This window comes from Rhamphochromis longiceps, linkage group LG12 (genome assembly GCF_057381845.1).
Source record: "Rhamphochromis longiceps isolate RC_006_pf linkage group LG12, R_longiceps_female_GT1.1, whole genome shotgun sequence".
Taxonomy (NCBI): Eukaryota; Metazoa; Chordata; class Actinopteri; order Cichliformes; family Cichlidae; genus Rhamphochromis; species Rhamphochromis longiceps.
The window spans coordinates 26438395-26456584 of record NC_140568.1 but is presented as its reverse complement, the minus strand read 5'-3'; the positions used below and the strand labels follow the sequence as shown (position 1 = coordinate 26456584).

Sequence of the window (18190 nt, the reverse complement as noted above, 5' to 3'; positions counted from 1 at the left end):
GACCCCTGGCAATTCAATTAAACTGAGTGATGTGTCAGTGATGTCAGATGGCCTTCCCTGCACACTGGGCGAATCTGATAGTTCATCTTGTCGTGCATATCCACATGCCCCACCCTGGCTTTCACTCAAATATGCTTTTTCCATCAAACAAGAGCAGTGCGTGTGCACCTGTCAGCTGCCAAACATCAAATTAGTCCATGTGGAGAGTGGAAATGATCTAATATGATCTCTATTCTTCTATAATATGTTTTGTTTTGTTTTGTGTTTTTTTTAAAGTGAAAGCATTAGCATTCTGAAAACACCATAAAGGTTTTGGTCCTGCATGCTGATCATCACCCGTGTCACTGCTGTCATCATCATTTCCATAGAAATGAATGTGTGGTTATCAGGTGAATGACCTTGACCCATCTCTCCCACAGTGGGAGCATAAGGAATGGAAATAACTCAAGAGCTCATTTCTATAAGACTTAGTAGGCTATACCTTTGTAATCCGTCTCCATGCTACCCCCTCACTGAACCCAGGATTTACTGCAACAACTGCACTTTTAGGCTTTCTTCCTCTGCTGCACACACTGATAGAAGTGTAGCATTCACACACGCGCGCGCGCACACACACACGGTAAGTGCACCTTCGGTGTTTATTTTATGTTCCCTGGTGGTCAGTGTAACTGCAATAAATCCAAACACTGGTAAGTTTTAACAGCAGATGATGCTCATGGAAGCAGCATTTACAGGGAGCAGCCAGTGTAATAGGTGGGCAGTCATTGGGGCAGTGCTTTGGGGAGGGTAGTTAAGTCTTTGATCAGGTTTAGCTGGCAAGTCAGGTCTTTGACATTTGAAGGCGAGGCTGAAAGGGTCTGAACAGAAAAGCAAGCCTGGCGCGCGTGCACTCACACACAGAGAGAGAGAGAGAGAGAGAGAGAGAGAGCGTGTGTGTGTTTAGGAAAGAGAGAGGAGGGTTGGGTGGAGGAGAGCAGGGAACGGTGAGAATTCATGCTGTGTTAGCATCCCCTCAGCAACTCCATCAATACCGCATACAGCTGAGAAACTGGCAAAGGTCCTCCGTGCTGCGTTTTCAGGCTTGGACTGCAAAAGAGAGCAACTCCCACGACCGGTCGGCTCAGTGTGCTGCTCTTGCTGCTCCTGCTGCTGCTGAGGGGGACTCTGAGAGGGGCAGAGCGCACACACACGTACACTCACCCACACACTCACTGGAGCCTCTGCTGCATCAAGAGGAAGAAGAGGAGTGCGGAGGAGGGTACGGAGGGACACGCAGACTGGGAATACTAGAGCCAATCCGGAGAGGGAGAAGACTGCGAGGAGACCCGTGCTAATATGCTGCCGTGGTCCGCGGGGACGGCTGAGCACCAGGGACTTTGACAGGATCTCAGTGCACCTGCTCCATGCACGCGGGTAAGACCCTTCACATTCATTTTACACCAGGGACTCAGAGTTTGAGGTAATTACTTTATATGTGTTTATGTGATGCTGTGTGTGTGCGTGCGTGCGCGTGCGCGAGAGAGATCCCACTTATTTCTTCAAGTGGGTTTTGCCTGCATTGGTGCACTGTGGTCACATACAGTACTTTTAAAGGAAGTTGCTTGCTCTGGGGGCTCTTCTGTAGAGAAACACGCACTGTTTCTCTACAAATCAGTTTGTTAATAAAAACACATTCATGAGTGGAATAGATGAAAATCTGGGAGAAATTCTGATCTCTCCAGCTTCACACATATCAGATAATGTTTTCCAGTCCATATACACCAGTAACTTTTACAAAAATGAAAACAGATCAAATATATCACAGCACATCTCCAATCATAATTTGACAGCAGCCATGTGTATCTTTGTATGCGTCTGCGTGTGTGTGCTGAGAAACTGGTCACTCTCAGAACTGCTCTAAGGAAGTACAGCTGCCCTGTAGGGGTGTACACCCCTCTGAAGAACTCAGTTCCAGTTTTCCATGACATCATGGAGAGGTTATTGCTCAAAGTAGCAGCAAAATTACCTGATAGAGCCATGTAGTGCCATTGTTAACCAACTTAAGCTTTACAGACATACAAAACATATTGGCATCTGAGTCAACATAAAGCCACAGGAACTTGTCTACTTCATGAACTCTGTGCTGTTGGACAGTAAATAACACTGAATGCTTATTTGGTCTTTGTTTTCTTGAACCACGTGGCAGCTGCTGTATCATGTGAAGCAGTAAGGTTTTTTGAATTCCCCTTAAAAGCTTAATTAGGACTGTACCTGACTCTGTAATCAGGTAAATGTATACTTTATTTATCACACATTATATTCCCGTTTCTGTTGGCGTCACATGGAGCTGAATTTATTTCTTCAACTCAAAGGAAACAAAAGCAAGACTATACACACACACTGCTCTGAATAATCTGAATGAAATTCAACACACACACACACACACACACACACACACACACACACACACACACACACACACACACACACACACACACACACACACACACACACTGGAGCCTCCTAATGGGGATTGTGGTAACTGTAATCCACACTTTTTTCTTTCATAGTCTGTGACACGTAGGCACTGGAGTAAACAGAAGTCAATCAGAAGCTTGGTGGCATTTCAGGGAACACCTTTAACTTCAGACATGGCTTGGGACACTTGCTGCACTTCCCTGTCCCTCCTGTCTCCTTTCACTGCAAACAATTAACACATGAACAGCAAAAAGACACCAACAAAAAAAGATCAAGGATTAAAATGCTTTCATTTTTATACATTTGTCAGGGGCACTGAAGACTTCATTAAATTGCTAGTAAATAAAATAAATGGTCAGTAAGAGCCTGTCAGCTCAGCAGCAGGTTTGCGCAATTGCAGGATGACTCCTCAGGCTTATCTTGCATTTCACAAACCAGAAGAGCTGACTGTGAGGGAAAGAAAGAAGCGTGGTCAAATATTAAGCAGCATGAGGCCTTTTATCAGCCAAGGATCAGAGAACTCTAACTACAGGCTAACCTGTCAGGATACCTGCCAAAGCAGGTGTTTTAAAATAGTCGAGGTGTTATGAAGTGAATGAGGCAATGAAAAGCTGATCTTCTCTTAGTACATATGGAGATCGCAGCATGTTCCTCTTCTGCTAACGTTACACATGCTATCACAGTTTGCGTGGTAATTTCAGTGGGTGTGTCCATCAAAGGGCTGGCATTTGTTTCACTCACGTTCACGTTATAGATCAGCCTCTTTTCCACCAACCAGGAGTTGGCATTTTGCTAATTCTCCCCTCTGACATTCCAGTAACAGGTTTTGCATTTGTAGGGAAGTGAGTGAAGCTGACAGCTTGTTTGCAGGCAGGATTATTAGCACTGCTTGGGGACAGGCCCAACAGTGAGAAAGAGTGAGGGATCTGCGTCATATGTTGTGAGGACCAAATCTGCTTAACCTACTTTAGTTTTGCACAAAATATCTTGGGTTTACTGGAGCTCCAGTATGGTAGCTATTTGTGATCCAATTTGTTGTTCATCAAAGTTTCAGTGGTGATGAATTATTTAAGGGACAACAAGCAAGGGGCAAGTTTTCCTACATTAAAATATTATCCTTATTTAAGTAAAAGTCCTGAAACAAAAACGGAAAAATAGACCCTACTTAATGATTAGCAAAAAAATGTGCACAAGTGTATTTTAGTAGCAATTTCCAATATAGGGTTTACTTAAAGGGCCATGACATACATTTGAAGAGTCCTGAGATGATTAATGAAGTGAGATCTAGCCAATATTTCACAAAAAGGCCATCTTTGGCTTTTGGTGAAGTATTGGGATAGTTTTACGTCTTTGGATTAGCAAACCATTTAAAAAGTTTATTGGGGATTCTGTCTCTTGTTGAAACACTTACAACTCATAAAGTGTTTGAACTCCAAATAATGTTTGTAGAATCTGCAGTTGTCCTTTTCATATGTGGCACACAGCAGGAGATGATACACCTCACATGCGTTCTCACTACTGGCAACACTTCAGAAGGTTTAGGGAAGAGTGTTGTCTAGTTAGAGCACACAGCAGGCAGGAGTGAAATATGCTGTGATTTCACTGGACAATACCTGTGCTATTGTTACATTGAAAGAAACAGAGCTGGCAGGTTAAAAACCGCTTAATGTACAATTAACCTGCTAAGATATTTCCATTATCAGATGCAACTTCACGCTCAGTCTATAGCGCCTTATGAAAGCAACTTTAGACTAAGAGCTAACACTGGCAAAAGGTCTTTACAAATTGCCCTTTGTAAGAGATTGCAGGTCTGAAAGGTCAAATCATCCATCAGCTTATCCAGCCTGGTTATCTGAGCTGACAGGACAAAAGGAAAGATACACTCTGGATATAACACCTCACATTACATCAACATCTCTAGCCAGTTTAGAGTCACCAGTCAACTCAACACGTATGTTTTGGGGACAACCTGGAGCACTCACAGGGCCAGGGAAACCATACAGAGAGGGGCCCAGGAGGTTCAAACCCAGTAACTTCTTTCTATGAGGTGACAGCGTTAACCACTGTACTACTGCGCCTCCCACCTGAAATGAGTCAATTTTGGACAGAGCACTTAACATCCATTTATTTATTTTTAAAAATATTTTAATTTAAACTTTTTCTGGAAATGAAGAAAAGCAGAGCATAAAATGAATATTTTTGTGTGCAGCACTAGTAGCTCAAAAATAAACTTAAGTTGTCAAGTTTGGTGGTATAAACAGAGCCTGAATCCAGCATACGAGACCAGAAGGAGGAAAATAAAAGAGAGACTTTATCGCAGTGAGTATGTCCAAAATAAACAGAGCCAAAATATATGGGAACAAACTGAGCTGCATTAGAGAGGAACATAAACAGATGCTTTAAATAATGGGAAGGCGGGTCTACACATACACACAGAGAGGGCTGAGAGGCAACAGGAGATTGGTGGGGATGAGCCACAACTGAACATAATCAGCACAGTTGAATACAGTTAGGGCGGGGCTAATGGAAAAACAGACCATTAAACTAAGGTTAACCTTTAAAGGAAAATAGAAAATAACACAACAATGAAATATCAAACACAGATACAAGACAGGGGAACCAGAGGGAACTAAAAATCCTAAAAAAAAAAGGTGAAAATCTCAAAACCAAGGATTACAAAACTGAATCTCAATCTCATCACTAGAAAAACAATAAAACTCAAACAGAGCCCTTAAACTCAATTGCATTAACTAAGAATCCAAACCTCAGAACCTAAGGACCATCCTAAGTATCATAAGTACTTGAGTAAATCTACCTTCATCCAGAGCAAATAAATACAGTTTACATATGCAACACCAACACACTGTTAGCTGCAGATTTCTGTCCAATTAGAGGAGATCTTTCCATTTCTCATTTGTCTTCAGGAACTTTCTCTAAGCAGCGCTCCATTCAGTACTGCAAAGTTTTTTTTTTCTAAAGTTCAAGGACATTAAGATGTGCTCAGAATATCAAGCAGTCCTTTTGGTTGAACCTCAATAGGATAATTTGGTGATGGATTGCACCACGTTGAGTGATACACCTGCCATCCTGTGTATGCTGAGATTCATAGCAGCCAGTGAGTAACTAGCTACAGTATGTGTGGGTGAAATACCAGAGCTGGCAGAAATGTGTGAGGGCAATGTGGAAACAAAACAAGGGGGATTTTAAAACTCAAGGGGCCCCTGCTTCCCTGTAAAGCGCAGTGTGACGAGAAAGCTAATAGGTGTCGGAGTGCTGTTAATATTTAACAGTTTCCCATGCAATATGCATGAACAAAGGCAACAGTGTGTGTGGACATGTTCCTAATTAACACAATTGCTTCCTTTTTACAAGCACTAACAGGTTACATAGACAAAGCTAAACAGTGGCTGGGCTCTCCTCAGGGTCTGACTTCTGCGTCCTTCACAGAGCGACATCAGCTGCACATTAGTAACACAGACATAAAGACAAATATCAGTTTGGTAATGATAAAAACAACACAAGTACATTTTCTACCGCTTGTAGTTTTAACAGCAAGTCATCACAGTGTGACGGTGTGTGTGTTGTTTACAATTTCACTCGCTCTGTGCATTCAGATTATGTGGAGGAGCTGACGTGTGCGATGGCCAGCTTGGACCTGCAGGTTCTCAGACCTCCAGCTCTGCATTACCGTTACCTCCAAAACAAGCAGCCCAGCTCCACGATCTGACTGTACCTCCCCTCCTCTCCTCTCCCCCTCTCCCTCCCTCTCCCTGGGTGTCCCTCAATCCTGGGCCCACCATGGGAGGATGCTTCTCCAAACCCAAACCAGGTAAACAGCCTGTTTGCCCAATTCAAGCATTAGTAAATTTTGTAAAATCCACAACTGCTGTATGATGTCCTTTACTTTTTTGGATATTTTTTTTGTCTTTATATACATCTTTATAAGCCTTGAGTCATCCTTCGTTTCATTATATTTTGCTTCAAAGGAGCCAGGCTTTTAATTCTTTTAAAGTGGTCTTAAGAAATGGTTTTCTGGGTTTTCTGTAGGTCTTTCAAAAATGTATTGGATTTATTGGCTGCTTTCTCTCATTTCACTCCAGTCCTTGTACCTTACCATTTTCAAAATAATGCTTTTTGTTTAACACTGTTCAACAAGGGACCTAACTCAATGATAAACCAGTGTTCATTAGAAAAAAAAACTATTTTAAATAGGCACTTTGTCACTGCCGTCCAAAAACACAAAATTTGTTCCAATTTCTTTAGCTGAATATATGAAAAATGCCAAAGGTAACAAAGACTGATGGATATAAAATTGTATTTTTGCACTAACAAGGTGATTCCCAAAAAGCTTTTAGTAAAAAAAAACATGCCATATCACAGCATGGTGCACAGTGTGTCCTTAAAAAATGTGAAGAAACTGGACAAGTGCCAGACAGAAGAAGAAGCCTGCCTATAAACTATCTGCAGCACATGAATAGTATGTGAAAGTAACGTCCTTAAGAAATAGGAAAAAATCGAACAAGACTTGGGGCACGACCTGAGTGATGCATTTAACCCTTCAGTTGTTCACCAAAGCCTCATCAGCAATGCTCTCAATTGAAGCGTGGCTGTCAAAAAGCCAAATTTTTCATTCAAATTGTTAATATGTACGTCAGGGCAGGAGAGAGGTGCAATAGTGAGTGTCTACAGCCATCTGTAAAACATGATGAAATCTCTGTTGTGGTTTGGGGCTGTTTCACTCAGTGATGTTGGGAATCTTGTTAAAACTGATGGCATTATGAATGCAGAATGTTTTTTAAAGAAATACTGTAGTCCTTGTAGTAGTTGTAAGGATAGTGAAGAAAATATAACACAATAATTATACAAAAAGCACACTATTTTAATTTTTATTCTATACAAGGTTAAAATTATGAAGCTTTTCAATGTAAATCGGGACCGTTTGGTGTCTTTGTTTGTCATTTTCAGAGCTGTTGCTTCCAAATCCTGTTATACACTTCCCCTCAGCCTCCTCTGTTTGCAGTTTATTTTGTGTGTGTGTGTGTGTGTGTGTGTGTGTGTGTGTGTGTGTGTGTGTGTGTGTGTGTGTGTGTGTGTGTGTGTGTGTGTGTGTGTGTGGGGGAGGAATTTAAATGCTCTCCCTACTGTCTTTGGTTATTAAGGACTACATACTGAGACACAAATATCTAAAACTGACATGTGTACAGTATGTGTGAGATCTGTTTATGCATCACCTCAGTGTTGGCATTGCTAAGAGGTACTCTAATAACATACTCGACTTCACATTCAGGTGCACTGAATAAGATTTCATCATCTGTTCAGAGACTCTAGTTGTATGTAAATGATGACTGTCAGGCAGCTGAACAGTAATAAGTGTTGATAACAGTGTAACCTCCAGCTACTAATGCACACTCAATGCACAACAAAGATTTACTATCTACACTGGAAAAATGTCTCAGGTCAAAGGCTGAAGTCACTTTCAAGTTCTAATAGAATGAGAAGAATAGAAAAGATTATTATTGTCACTATACACATGTACAATGCGATTTAGAGCATCTTCTACCCAGGCAGCCGTGTTAAAGCATGAGATGGAAAAGAACATTATTAACATGAAACCTATAAAGTAGCTTATTCGGATACTTTATACTATGATTTATAAATAAGGATGACTCCCACTCTAAATATACAGTAAATACTGTAGAGGATCATTTATTCACATTTATATAGAAGTGAGTAAAAAGTGGGAGTAAATTTGCACCATTAGAAAGTCTATGATGGAGGGAGGCCTTTAAAGACAAACTGCTGTACCATCTTCATTTGCCTAAAAATGTGAAGAAATACAAAAAATAAATATAAAATCTGAACATTTTACATAATTATCTATGCCATGCTTGCTACTGAGTAAATGTAAGTCTGTGCTGGGCAACTTACAAGAATTAGATCAAATATATTTATGTATGTTATAACCCTGATAACTACTTAGTCTGATCAAATGAAGCATCAGTGTGACGACGTCTTATTTAGCCTCAGATATTACAGCTGCTTCTGGAGATTCTCTTCAGCCGTGGAAAGCTTTCTCTTTCTTTTCTCCTGCAAATGCACTCACTACTATGATTTTCCATTGATTTTAATTAAGACTTGCTCAGCGGGAGAAAATTCCAGCCAGATTACTGTGTAAGAACCGGATGATCAGCACATTTTTCCAGCCGAACAGATAAAGCCTGCTGCAGTGAAAAAGGAGTTACACAACCGCTTCTTAATGTTCGCAAATACAAAGCAAACAGCAGCGCATCAGAGAAAACGGAGTGGCTCCAAAATACATAGATTAATGTGCTCCGTGCTGCTGCAGTCTGTATTTTTTGCTGTCATCTTGGGAGAGCTGAAGCTGCACTTAAATCTCCACCGCTCCCATGAATATCGCATTATTTAACGAGCATCATTTAAAAAGCCTCTTCAACCTGGTTAAATCGTATTTTTGAGAATGAACTGATGATTTTTTTTTTTATTTAAATGCAAATTGTCAAACTATCTCCCTATTTTGGGGATTTTTATACCACATCACCAAAGAAACAACTGAATAAGAGGTATGCACTAGAAGGGAGAGAAAAAAAGAAGACAGGGTTGCACATGCTTCCTGCTTTCATTTGTTTGAGCTTTGTGGATGTCGGAGTCAATTTGTCCTAAGGTTGTAGACATCTCTCTAGGCTGTAAGGAAAATTGCTGCTATAAATTCTAGAGAAGGATAGAAATGAAATAGCACAGAACAGGTTTATGGAATAATAAAGATAGTCCACTGGTGATCGTTAGCATCAATATCCCCTGAAATCATTTTCATTTTAAACCTTCACACCATAATTCTGCATCAACTGCATTTATTCAGCTGTGCGTTTTCGCACATTTTCTGATTGGACCATGTCTCTGCTGTGCAGTTGAAGTAAAAGTGGAACTCTCTCTCCTGGATAAAGAAAAAGAGGTGGACGGGTTGTCGCCTAATGGCAAAGCGAGCCCCTTTGCTGAATGCAGACCTAACGGGGCCCTGGCTCACGGCTCTGACGATGACTCCACCCTGCTCCCTCTCTACCACAAACCCCGGGACTATGTGGAGGCCTCTGTGTGCCACGTTAAAGATCTGGAAAATGGACAGTAAGAACGTGATCACGCAGCTTTTTTTTATTCACTTACCTGTTGATGCACATTTTAAATATGTTAAAATACTGAAGGAAAGCAAAGCTTGGGAAGTATTGAATTAAGTAAGACTGTCTTAAATTGTGAGATCAGGATTGTGTTTCCTTTTCCGTTAAGATAAGGCGAAATTTCATTTCCCAGCGTTAATGGTAGTTAAGAACTAAATTGTGAGGACGTTTGGAGGTCACCCAGAATGAATGAATTCTTTGTTTTTAGTGTTTTTAGGTGACCTGCATAGATGTAGCACAAATACAGTGCCTCCTGTTTAAAGTGCAGAAATTGTTTGTTAGAAGCATCCATGACCAAACACATGCAGTTATAGCCATACACACTGGGATAGTGTTGTAGTTTTGTACATGAAACAATGAGTTTTAAATCAATTAATCAAAATTTGGCTGAAGTGCAGACTTTCTGCTTTAGCTCAAACTTTAACAGAAGTACTGAATTAACTGTTTAGGAATTAAAGACATCTATTATACATAGTGTCTGATGTTCAGAAGCTCAAAAATAGGTTGGACACTTGAGTGACAAGCAGTTTAATAACTAGGTGAGGCCAGTTCCCACGTAATTTAATGAAAAACTGAGCAGATGAAAGATCTGGACTTGATTCCCAGAACTTGATGATAGTGGTGATAGTTCACCAGGACTGACTATATGAAGTCCAAAGAGATGTCACTCTGCCTCTAAAAGATGATCTTTTTACACTCAATCATGTTACTGACCTGTTACCAGTTAACCTAGTTACCTACAAAATGTTCCTCCAGCTGTATCTATTAAGTACCGCTTACTTTTCCAGCCTTTTGTTTGCCCCATCACACCTTCTATATTTTACTGTGAATAAAATCTCATAAAATATCAATTTATGCAAATTGCACATTATTGTGCTTTATTTCTATGTTTACATTTTATACAGTGTCCCAATGTTTTTGGAATTGAGGTTGTAAAATCCTTTCAAAGTAAAGTTTACACATCAATCACATCATCAATCACATCTTAGCTGTTTGAGTTGGTGCACAGAGGCAAAATTACAGAAAGCGTGTCATTGTCCAGTTACTCTGGATCTGACTATCATTTTATTTTGTGTGCTTGACAGAATGCGAGAGGTTGATTTGGGAAGCGGCAGGGCTCTGTTGATTAAAGAACATGGGGAGTTCACAGCCATGGGCCACAAGTGTCCACACTATGGAGCACCTCTGGTTAAAGGTGAGATATATATTTTTAGTTATGGAGTGACGGGGCGAGTTCGATGTCTGCACATAGTGTTCCACAGTGGATGAGAAGGCTGTTTCCCTGCACCCTCAGAAGGGGGAATAGGTCCTGACCATCGTTTGTGCTGAATGACAATCAAGTGTACTGATCTTTTTTGAAGTTACTTGGCGTGGTGCTTAAAAGTGTTCTGCTGAAGGACTTTAATACTCATATTGGCAACAACAGTGTGACCAGGAGGGGTATGACTGGGAGGGGCAGCCTGACAGATCTGAACCTGAGTGGTGCTGTGTTACTAAACTTATGTGCTAACCACAGTTTGTCCATAACAAACACAATGTTTGAGCATGAGAATGTCAGTAAGTATAATGAACCCCAGGACACTCTATGATGATAGATTTCGTGATTGTTTGCTCAACCAGTCTATGTGTTTTTTCCTGTGGGCAATGCTTTGAGGGTAGGGAGTAACTAAGGGCCATTCAGTCCCCGTATAACCACAGCAAGAGCTTGGTCCACATTGCCAGTAGTAAACCTGTTACCAGTAAAAGCTGGACTCAAAGACCAGGACTGTTCTTTGTCAGTGATTCTGTTCATGACTTTTATGGATTTTCTAGGTGTAGACTAGTGATGGAGGGTTTCTGATTTAGGGGCCTCAGGATGAAATCTCTGGTCCTTGCAGATATTGTGATTCTTCTGTCCTCATCAGGCAGTGACAGTTGAGTGTGAAGTGGATGAGATGTCTGGATGTCGCTGCTTAGACTGCTAAACAAAATGTATGGATGGGCCATATGCTGTTATTTCAGGTGTGCTGTCCAAAGGACATGTGCGTTGTCCCTGGCATGGTGCATGTTTCAACATTGCAACAGGAGACATTGAGGACTTCCCTGGACTGGACAGCCTGCCCATCTTTCAGGTGACCTTCCACACTGGTGCTACCTCTTAACACATTTCCTGCCTAATCATCTTTTTAATGATCATCAAAAAGTGTACACATCACATAATTCTGTTTGCAGGTCAGAGTTGAAAAGGACAAGGTGATCATTCGGGCAAACAAGCAGGTAACACGAAGAAGAAGATGAAGAGTTCATGCAGAAAAGTCAGCTGACCACCTGATTAACCTAGGATCTTTCTTTAATGATTTTCAGGCTCTTCAGTCACAGAAAAGGTCAAAGCCCATGGCCCGATGTTCAGCAGTCATTAACTCCAACACAGGATTCAGCCATGTTCTCATTATTGGCTCAGGTTAGTGTGTGTGTGTGTGTGTGTATATCCTCTTTATTGTTTTATGTCTCACAGCTGACCCTAAATAACTCCATCTTTCTTTGAGTTTCTTCTTTGCAATGTTATGTGCATCTGTTTTGGTTAACTTACTGGCAGGTCCAGCCGGTTTGGTGTGTGCAGAAACACTGAGGGAAGAGGGCTTCACGGATCGCATTGTCATGTGCACTATGGACAAACATCCTCCATATGACAGGCCTAAACTGAGTAAGGTTTGTACACAGACCCTGAACACATACAATGAGATAGACCTCACTTAGCCACCAAAGTTACATAACAGACCGCAGAGGTGCTGCTGTGGTCAGCGCTGCTAAAACAATTCTTTGAGGAAAAGCTACACACTTCAGAACAACCAACAAAGCAAAGGAAAATGGCTTGTACATAAAAAATATATATAAATAATTCATAATTCCAAATATGACTAAGATTTTCAGTCATATCTGGTGTAAGAACACACTTTAAAGGCTGCCAAGTCAAAAAGAGACTGCCTATTACTTCTGTGACTAGAATGACTGCAGGATCTGTTGTGTTTTTACAACAGGCTGAATATGATTAATTGTGACTTTGCAGTTTCGAGCAATAGCGTGGGAATGAAAGGGTTAAATGACATTTCTAGACTTTGTTCCAACTGTTTGCTTTGCTCAGTGCTAACTTGCTACCCCTCAGTCCTTAGAGAGCACGGCAGAGCAGCTGAGACTGCGCTCCATGGACTTCTTGCAAGATCATGACATTGAACTTCTCAAAGAGAAAGAGGTGATTAATATTTAAATGTTTAATTAATCATTCATTAATGTTTAATGATATGTATATATCTGTTTTTTGTTAGGACTGTTTTTAAAAAAAGAAACTGAAGGAAAACTTCAATTTACACCTTCATTGTTTTTGTTTTGTGTTTTTTTAGGTGGTGGCAATAGATGTGAAAACACAATCTGTGATATTTGAAGATGGCCTGAGGATGGAGTACAGGAAACTCTTTATTGCTACAGGAAGCAAGTAAGCAAAAAATATTCTTTTCTCGTGATGCCAAAGAGCTGAGAATGTAAATGAGTAAACTGACACCCGATTGTGCTCCTGTTCCTGCTTGAAAGACCAAAACCAATGAACTACAAGGGCAAAGATGTCAGGAATGTGTTTCACCTCAGGACGCCCGAGGATGCTAACAGCATAGCGTGGCTAGCCAACAACAAGAATGCAGTGATTGTGGGAACGTCATTTGTGGGTGAGACAAAGACACATTTATAAACATATTGTTTTCATAACATTTAAATTCGCAAAAAAGATTTTCTCAGAAAAGAAAAGTATCAGATATTCAAATTTTTATCTTTTATTTAACAGATAAAACTAATATATTGATACACTGTACAGTTTTTAAACATTATATTATATTCTTTCATTTATTGTTTTATTTATATATTAATTCATTCAGACATTATATATTTCTTTATATATTAACTACTATTCATTGCTCATGTTTTTTTCACAGTACAGCTTTGCATATAAAAAAATTGTCCACTCATTTCCAAAGGTGTTAACTCTTAATGTATTACTGTTTTGTGTCATCCTGCATTAACTAGTGTGTATGTTAAGTGCTGTTTATTCATTATGACGGCAGGTATGGAGGTGGCTGCAGCTCTGACTGACAAGGCCCACTCAGTCTCTGTCATCGGGATCGAGTCGGTCCCTTTTAAAAAAGCTCTCGGGGAGAAAGTAGGGAAAGCCATAATGAAGGTAGAGACGCCCTCCTGGGAAATCAAGCTTTTCAGAACATGAAGCACTTCCACAATTCTATCATCAGCATTCTCCCTGAGAGGAAACTATTAGTTAAAATGCAAATCATGTTTCGCAGGTCAATACTGCGCCACAAATGGGAGTGTAAATCTTCTCATTAGCGGCGATTGATCATGCAGACACATGAAAATTCAGCGGTGAACTTTTTCTCTCTGTTTTCGAGTATTCACTAGAACCGTTTTGTCTTCGCAGCTGTTTGAGGCAAACAGGGTGAAATTCTACATGCTGAACGAGGTGTCAGAGATGGTTGGCCATCATGGACAGGTATTCAGAAAGTGAGAGAAACAGCACAATGCTCGGACGCACTATTGTCTCTTGTTTGACAACGTGGCAAAACTCAGATAAGGAGATAGACATTGTGTCCACTGAACTTGGGATATTGAAGATTGCATCCATCTCTTGGGGGAAATGATCTAAATAACTTTGAGAGACGCCGTGACTTTACATGTATAATCCCATTTCTCAGTAAAAAAAAACTAACTGAATAAAAATACCAGTTTTTATATTAACATTTATTTTGCGTGAGAGTTGTTAGCATATCAATAGATACACTAGCACATAACTGCAAGCTGTTTTTTCCCTGTTACAGTTGAAAGAGGTTGTACTGAAGAGTGGAAAAGTCCTGCGGGCAGATGTGTGTGTCATTGGAGCAGGTGATATGAAACATAATACAGAATATGTCCTTATTGTCTGTCATTAATTATCTAAAAATTACTTTGGTGACATTAAAAGTGTGTTTTTGCACTCTTGCTCTGCTCTCCTGCAGGAAGCGTTCCTGCAACAGGGTTCCTGAAACAGAGCGGCATCCACTTAGACTCCAAGGGCTTCATTACTGTAAACAAGGTGCTGTGCAGAGCCTGGAGCCTCACTTAAACTCTTTGACTCCCATTTCGTTAAATTCTTCCATCTTTCTTCCAGAATATGCAGACAAATGTTGATGGGGTCTTTGCTGGAGGAGATGTGGTGATGTTTCCTTTCCAACCACGCAACAACAAGAAGGTGAACATCCCTCACTGGCAAATGGCTCATGTCCACGGTGAGTTTGTTGTAGCATGTTCTTGACTGCATTCATACTCCATAACTAAGGCTTTTATAACTCAACTATGTCAATGTTTGCGGTTTCCACTGGCACTAACAGGAAAGGTAGCAGCTCTTAGCATGATGGGCAGAGCCACTGAGGTCAAAACCGTGCCTTACTTCTGGTCAGCCATGTTTGGGAAGACCATACGCTATGCAGGTAGGCGGGCCTTCCAACCATCTTTAGTGTTTGCTTTAGCCTGAAAATTTGTGTTAAGAGGAAGACTGACTGTGAAAAAAAGATCAGAGACTGAGAGGAAATGCGTGTGCCCTGAAATATTGGTACTACACTGCCATCTAGCTGAACAAAAATGAAGCCCGTGACCAAGAATTAGGCCTGAGTCGGATTATTTGTTTCTATTTGTGGAGGTTATGGTGACGGATTTGATGATGTCATTATACAAGGAGATCTGGATGAACTGCGCTTTGTAGCATTTTATACAAGGTAAGATTCCTGGAATTTTTCTGATATCTTAGTACGCTTGTGTGTTGTTGTTCTTTAACTATTGTGAACTAATATTTATCTTTTATTGTGAAGGTACCTTCTCATTGTTTCCTCCTCTGGTCCATCTATAGGAGTGAGGAGGTGGTTTCTGTCGCCAGCATGAACTATGATCCCATTGTATCCCGAGTGGCAGAGGTCCTAGGATCCGGAAAGACGATTAAGAAGCGAGATGTAGAGTAAGTGTCCTTCCGGACCAGAATCTGGTCGTGGTTACAATAATAGTTTTGGTGTCTAAGGTTTATGTTAAAGAAATACCTGACAAATGTTTTCAATCTGACAGAAACCACAGTGAGAGATGGAGTTTATAATCATACGAAGTTTTCTGTGAGCCAAATAAATTGTTTTATTTGAACACACTACAGAGCAATTATATATTTAGATATTTTACATGATTTATTGATATTTTAAAACTGTATTTTAAGAATTACACATTTTCCCCACTAACTATATACACTCTTTTGACAATTAGTTAAACCCTGCTGGCACCAGGTTGAATCTCTCGTTCCACCACATCCCAGTGGTACCCAGTTGGTAGTAAGGAGCTCAAAGTGTGCCAAGAAAATATCCCCCACAGCATTACAGCACCCCTACCAGCCTGGACCGTTGATACAAGGCAGGATGCATCCATGTGTCCATGTTCTTTATGCCAAATTCTGGCCCTGCCATTTTAATGTTACAGCAGAAATTGAGACTCATCAGACCAGGCAAAGTTCTTTCATTCTTCTATTGCTCAATTTTGGTGAATATTGTGTCTCAGGTGAGCATGAATTGTAGTCTCAATTTCCTGTTTGTAGCTGACAGGAGTGGCACCGTATGTGGTCTTCTGCTACTGTAGGCCATCTGCTCCAAGGTTTAATGTGTTGTGCATTCATTCATGCTCTACTGCATACCTTGGTTGAAATAAGGGGTTATTTGAGTCACTGTTCCCTCTCTGTCAACTCGAAGCAGTCTGGTCATTTTCCTCTGTCCTCTGGATGTTTTTTGTGTAAACTCTAGAGATGGTTGTTTGGGAAAATCCCAGCAGATCAGCAGTTTCTGAAATACACCAGCCCATCTGGTACCAACAACCATGCCACGTTTAAAGTCACTCAAATTCACCTTAATTCCTCGTTCAGATGCAGAGTTTGAACTTAAACAGGTTATCTTGTCTCCATGCCTAAATGCGTTATGTTGTTGAGATGTGATTGGCTGTTTAGGCATTTGTGTAACAAGCAGTTGAACAGGTGTACCTAACAAAATATTCATTGACTGTATAGCAAATACACTGAGTACATTTGCATTTTAAGAAAGAACCAGCATAGTTATGAAGTATTTAAATAGTTTAAGCAGTTGTAATTTCCATGTTTCACTTTAACCACCAATAATATTATTGATATATAATATTATACTACTATTATGCCTTTAACTGTATATAAATTCTAAAAAGAATTAATTGCTTGTGATGCTCTCTATTATGAGTAAACATTAACAGTAATATAATATTAAGTAAAACTAGAACAAGACCAAACAACTAGAATTTGTTTAAAAGGGCTGCTAGAAAAACCCAACTTCTCTCAATAAAGAACAGGGCAGCACATTAAAGTGGGGATGTTTGTTTATAAAGCATAGCAGCATGTTTGGTGAAAACCAAACAATGCACATAAGCACAAACACATCATAACAACTATTTGCACAGTTTTGGAGGGGTGATGAAAAAATCAGATAGTCACACAGACAATGATTACTTCAAGTTACTGCTGCTAAAGGTGGTTCAACAAACTACTGAATCATGGGGTGTGCTTGGAGTTTCACAGGATTTCAGAAAGTCCTGTGAAAACTTTTTTTTTCATGACTGTGCAGCTATAGGATTAAAAACTGTGATGGTAACACAAAGCTTTAATCACAATTAATACTATGAAATTACACACACTGGTTAAGGAGCCTCTGTGAGAGGGTTTACAAATCAGTTTCTTGACTATTATCAGGAACTGCTGGATCTGTTAAATGCAGCAGAACCGTACCGTAATGATGTTGCTGGAATCCTGTGTCCACTTTTTCCTTGTTTTTGTGACCATACTGTTGTTGTGTCTTCTGTTTCTAATAATGCTTGCAAAAAACCTGAAGGATGTTAACACGACTTGGCAAGTATGGAAAAATATCTGCTTTTTCTCCTTTCTGCTTCACGCATTAACAGCCACTCACAAGGAGCTGTAATTTATCAACTAACGTGTGATTTTGTTGGCATGTTTTTGTTTGTATGTAATGGGATTTTATGTGTGTGTGTTTTAGGACTGGAGACATTTCTTGGTTGATTGACAAAGGCTCTCAATGACTTCCCATCTGAAGTTCCCAGTCCCTTTGGACACCTCCATATGGACACTCATGGTGCTGAGATACTGAGCAGCTATCACAGTCTATTCACAACACACACAAACCTGCTGATATGACTGTCTGTTTGGGACATGCTTACCTGAGGACATCACTTTTTCTCCTAAGAGATACTTTAAAATAACAAAAGGAGCCACGCACGACCTGAAAACACTGAGCGACTGTGTCGGCAGGTCTTTTATTATCGATGTTGTCTTGTTTCACAATGAAGCAATACCGGTATCAGCCTCTGTGCTGCTGCAAGATGTATCTACCTGTACACTTTGTTTATAAGAAGCCAGGGAAGGGCAATGAGTTTTTTTGTACAGATAATATTGTAAATAGTTATAA

At 40.3% G+C, this 18190-nt stretch overlaps 1 protein-coding gene across 2 annotated transcripts; it reads left to right on the top strand.

The window, feature by feature from the left end:
* The first annotated feature begins 893 nt into the window (after positions 1 to 893).
* On the top strand, positions 894 to 18010 carry aifm3 (AIF family member 3). Of its 2 annotated transcripts, none has more exons than XM_085425435.1 (20): positions 894 to 1413; positions 6072 to 6286; positions 9420 to 9597; positions 10733 to 10842; positions 11649 to 11758; positions 11859 to 11903; positions 11991 to 12087; positions 12223 to 12335; positions 12790 to 12876; positions 13025 to 13116; positions 13212 to 13342; positions 13736 to 13851; positions 14104 to 14175; positions 14501 to 14564; positions 14678 to 14754; positions 14830 to 14947; positions 15050 to 15148; positions 15358 to 15433; positions 15565 to 15669; positions 17762 to 18010. In XM_085425435.1, the coding sequence occupies exons 2-20, from the start codon at positions 6256 to 6258 to the stop codon at positions 17802 to 17804; spliced, it is 1764 nt and encodes a 587-aa protein (XP_085281561.1). In that variant the 5' UTR covers positions 894 to 1413; positions 6072 to 6255; the 3' UTR covers positions 17805 to 18010. The 2 variants fall into 2 exon arrangements, with proteins under 2 accessions (XP_085281561.1, XP_085281560.1); XM_085425434.1 differs by having other exon boundaries at positions 9384 to 9597.
* The last annotated feature ends 180 nt before the right edge of the window (positions 18011 to 18190 follow it).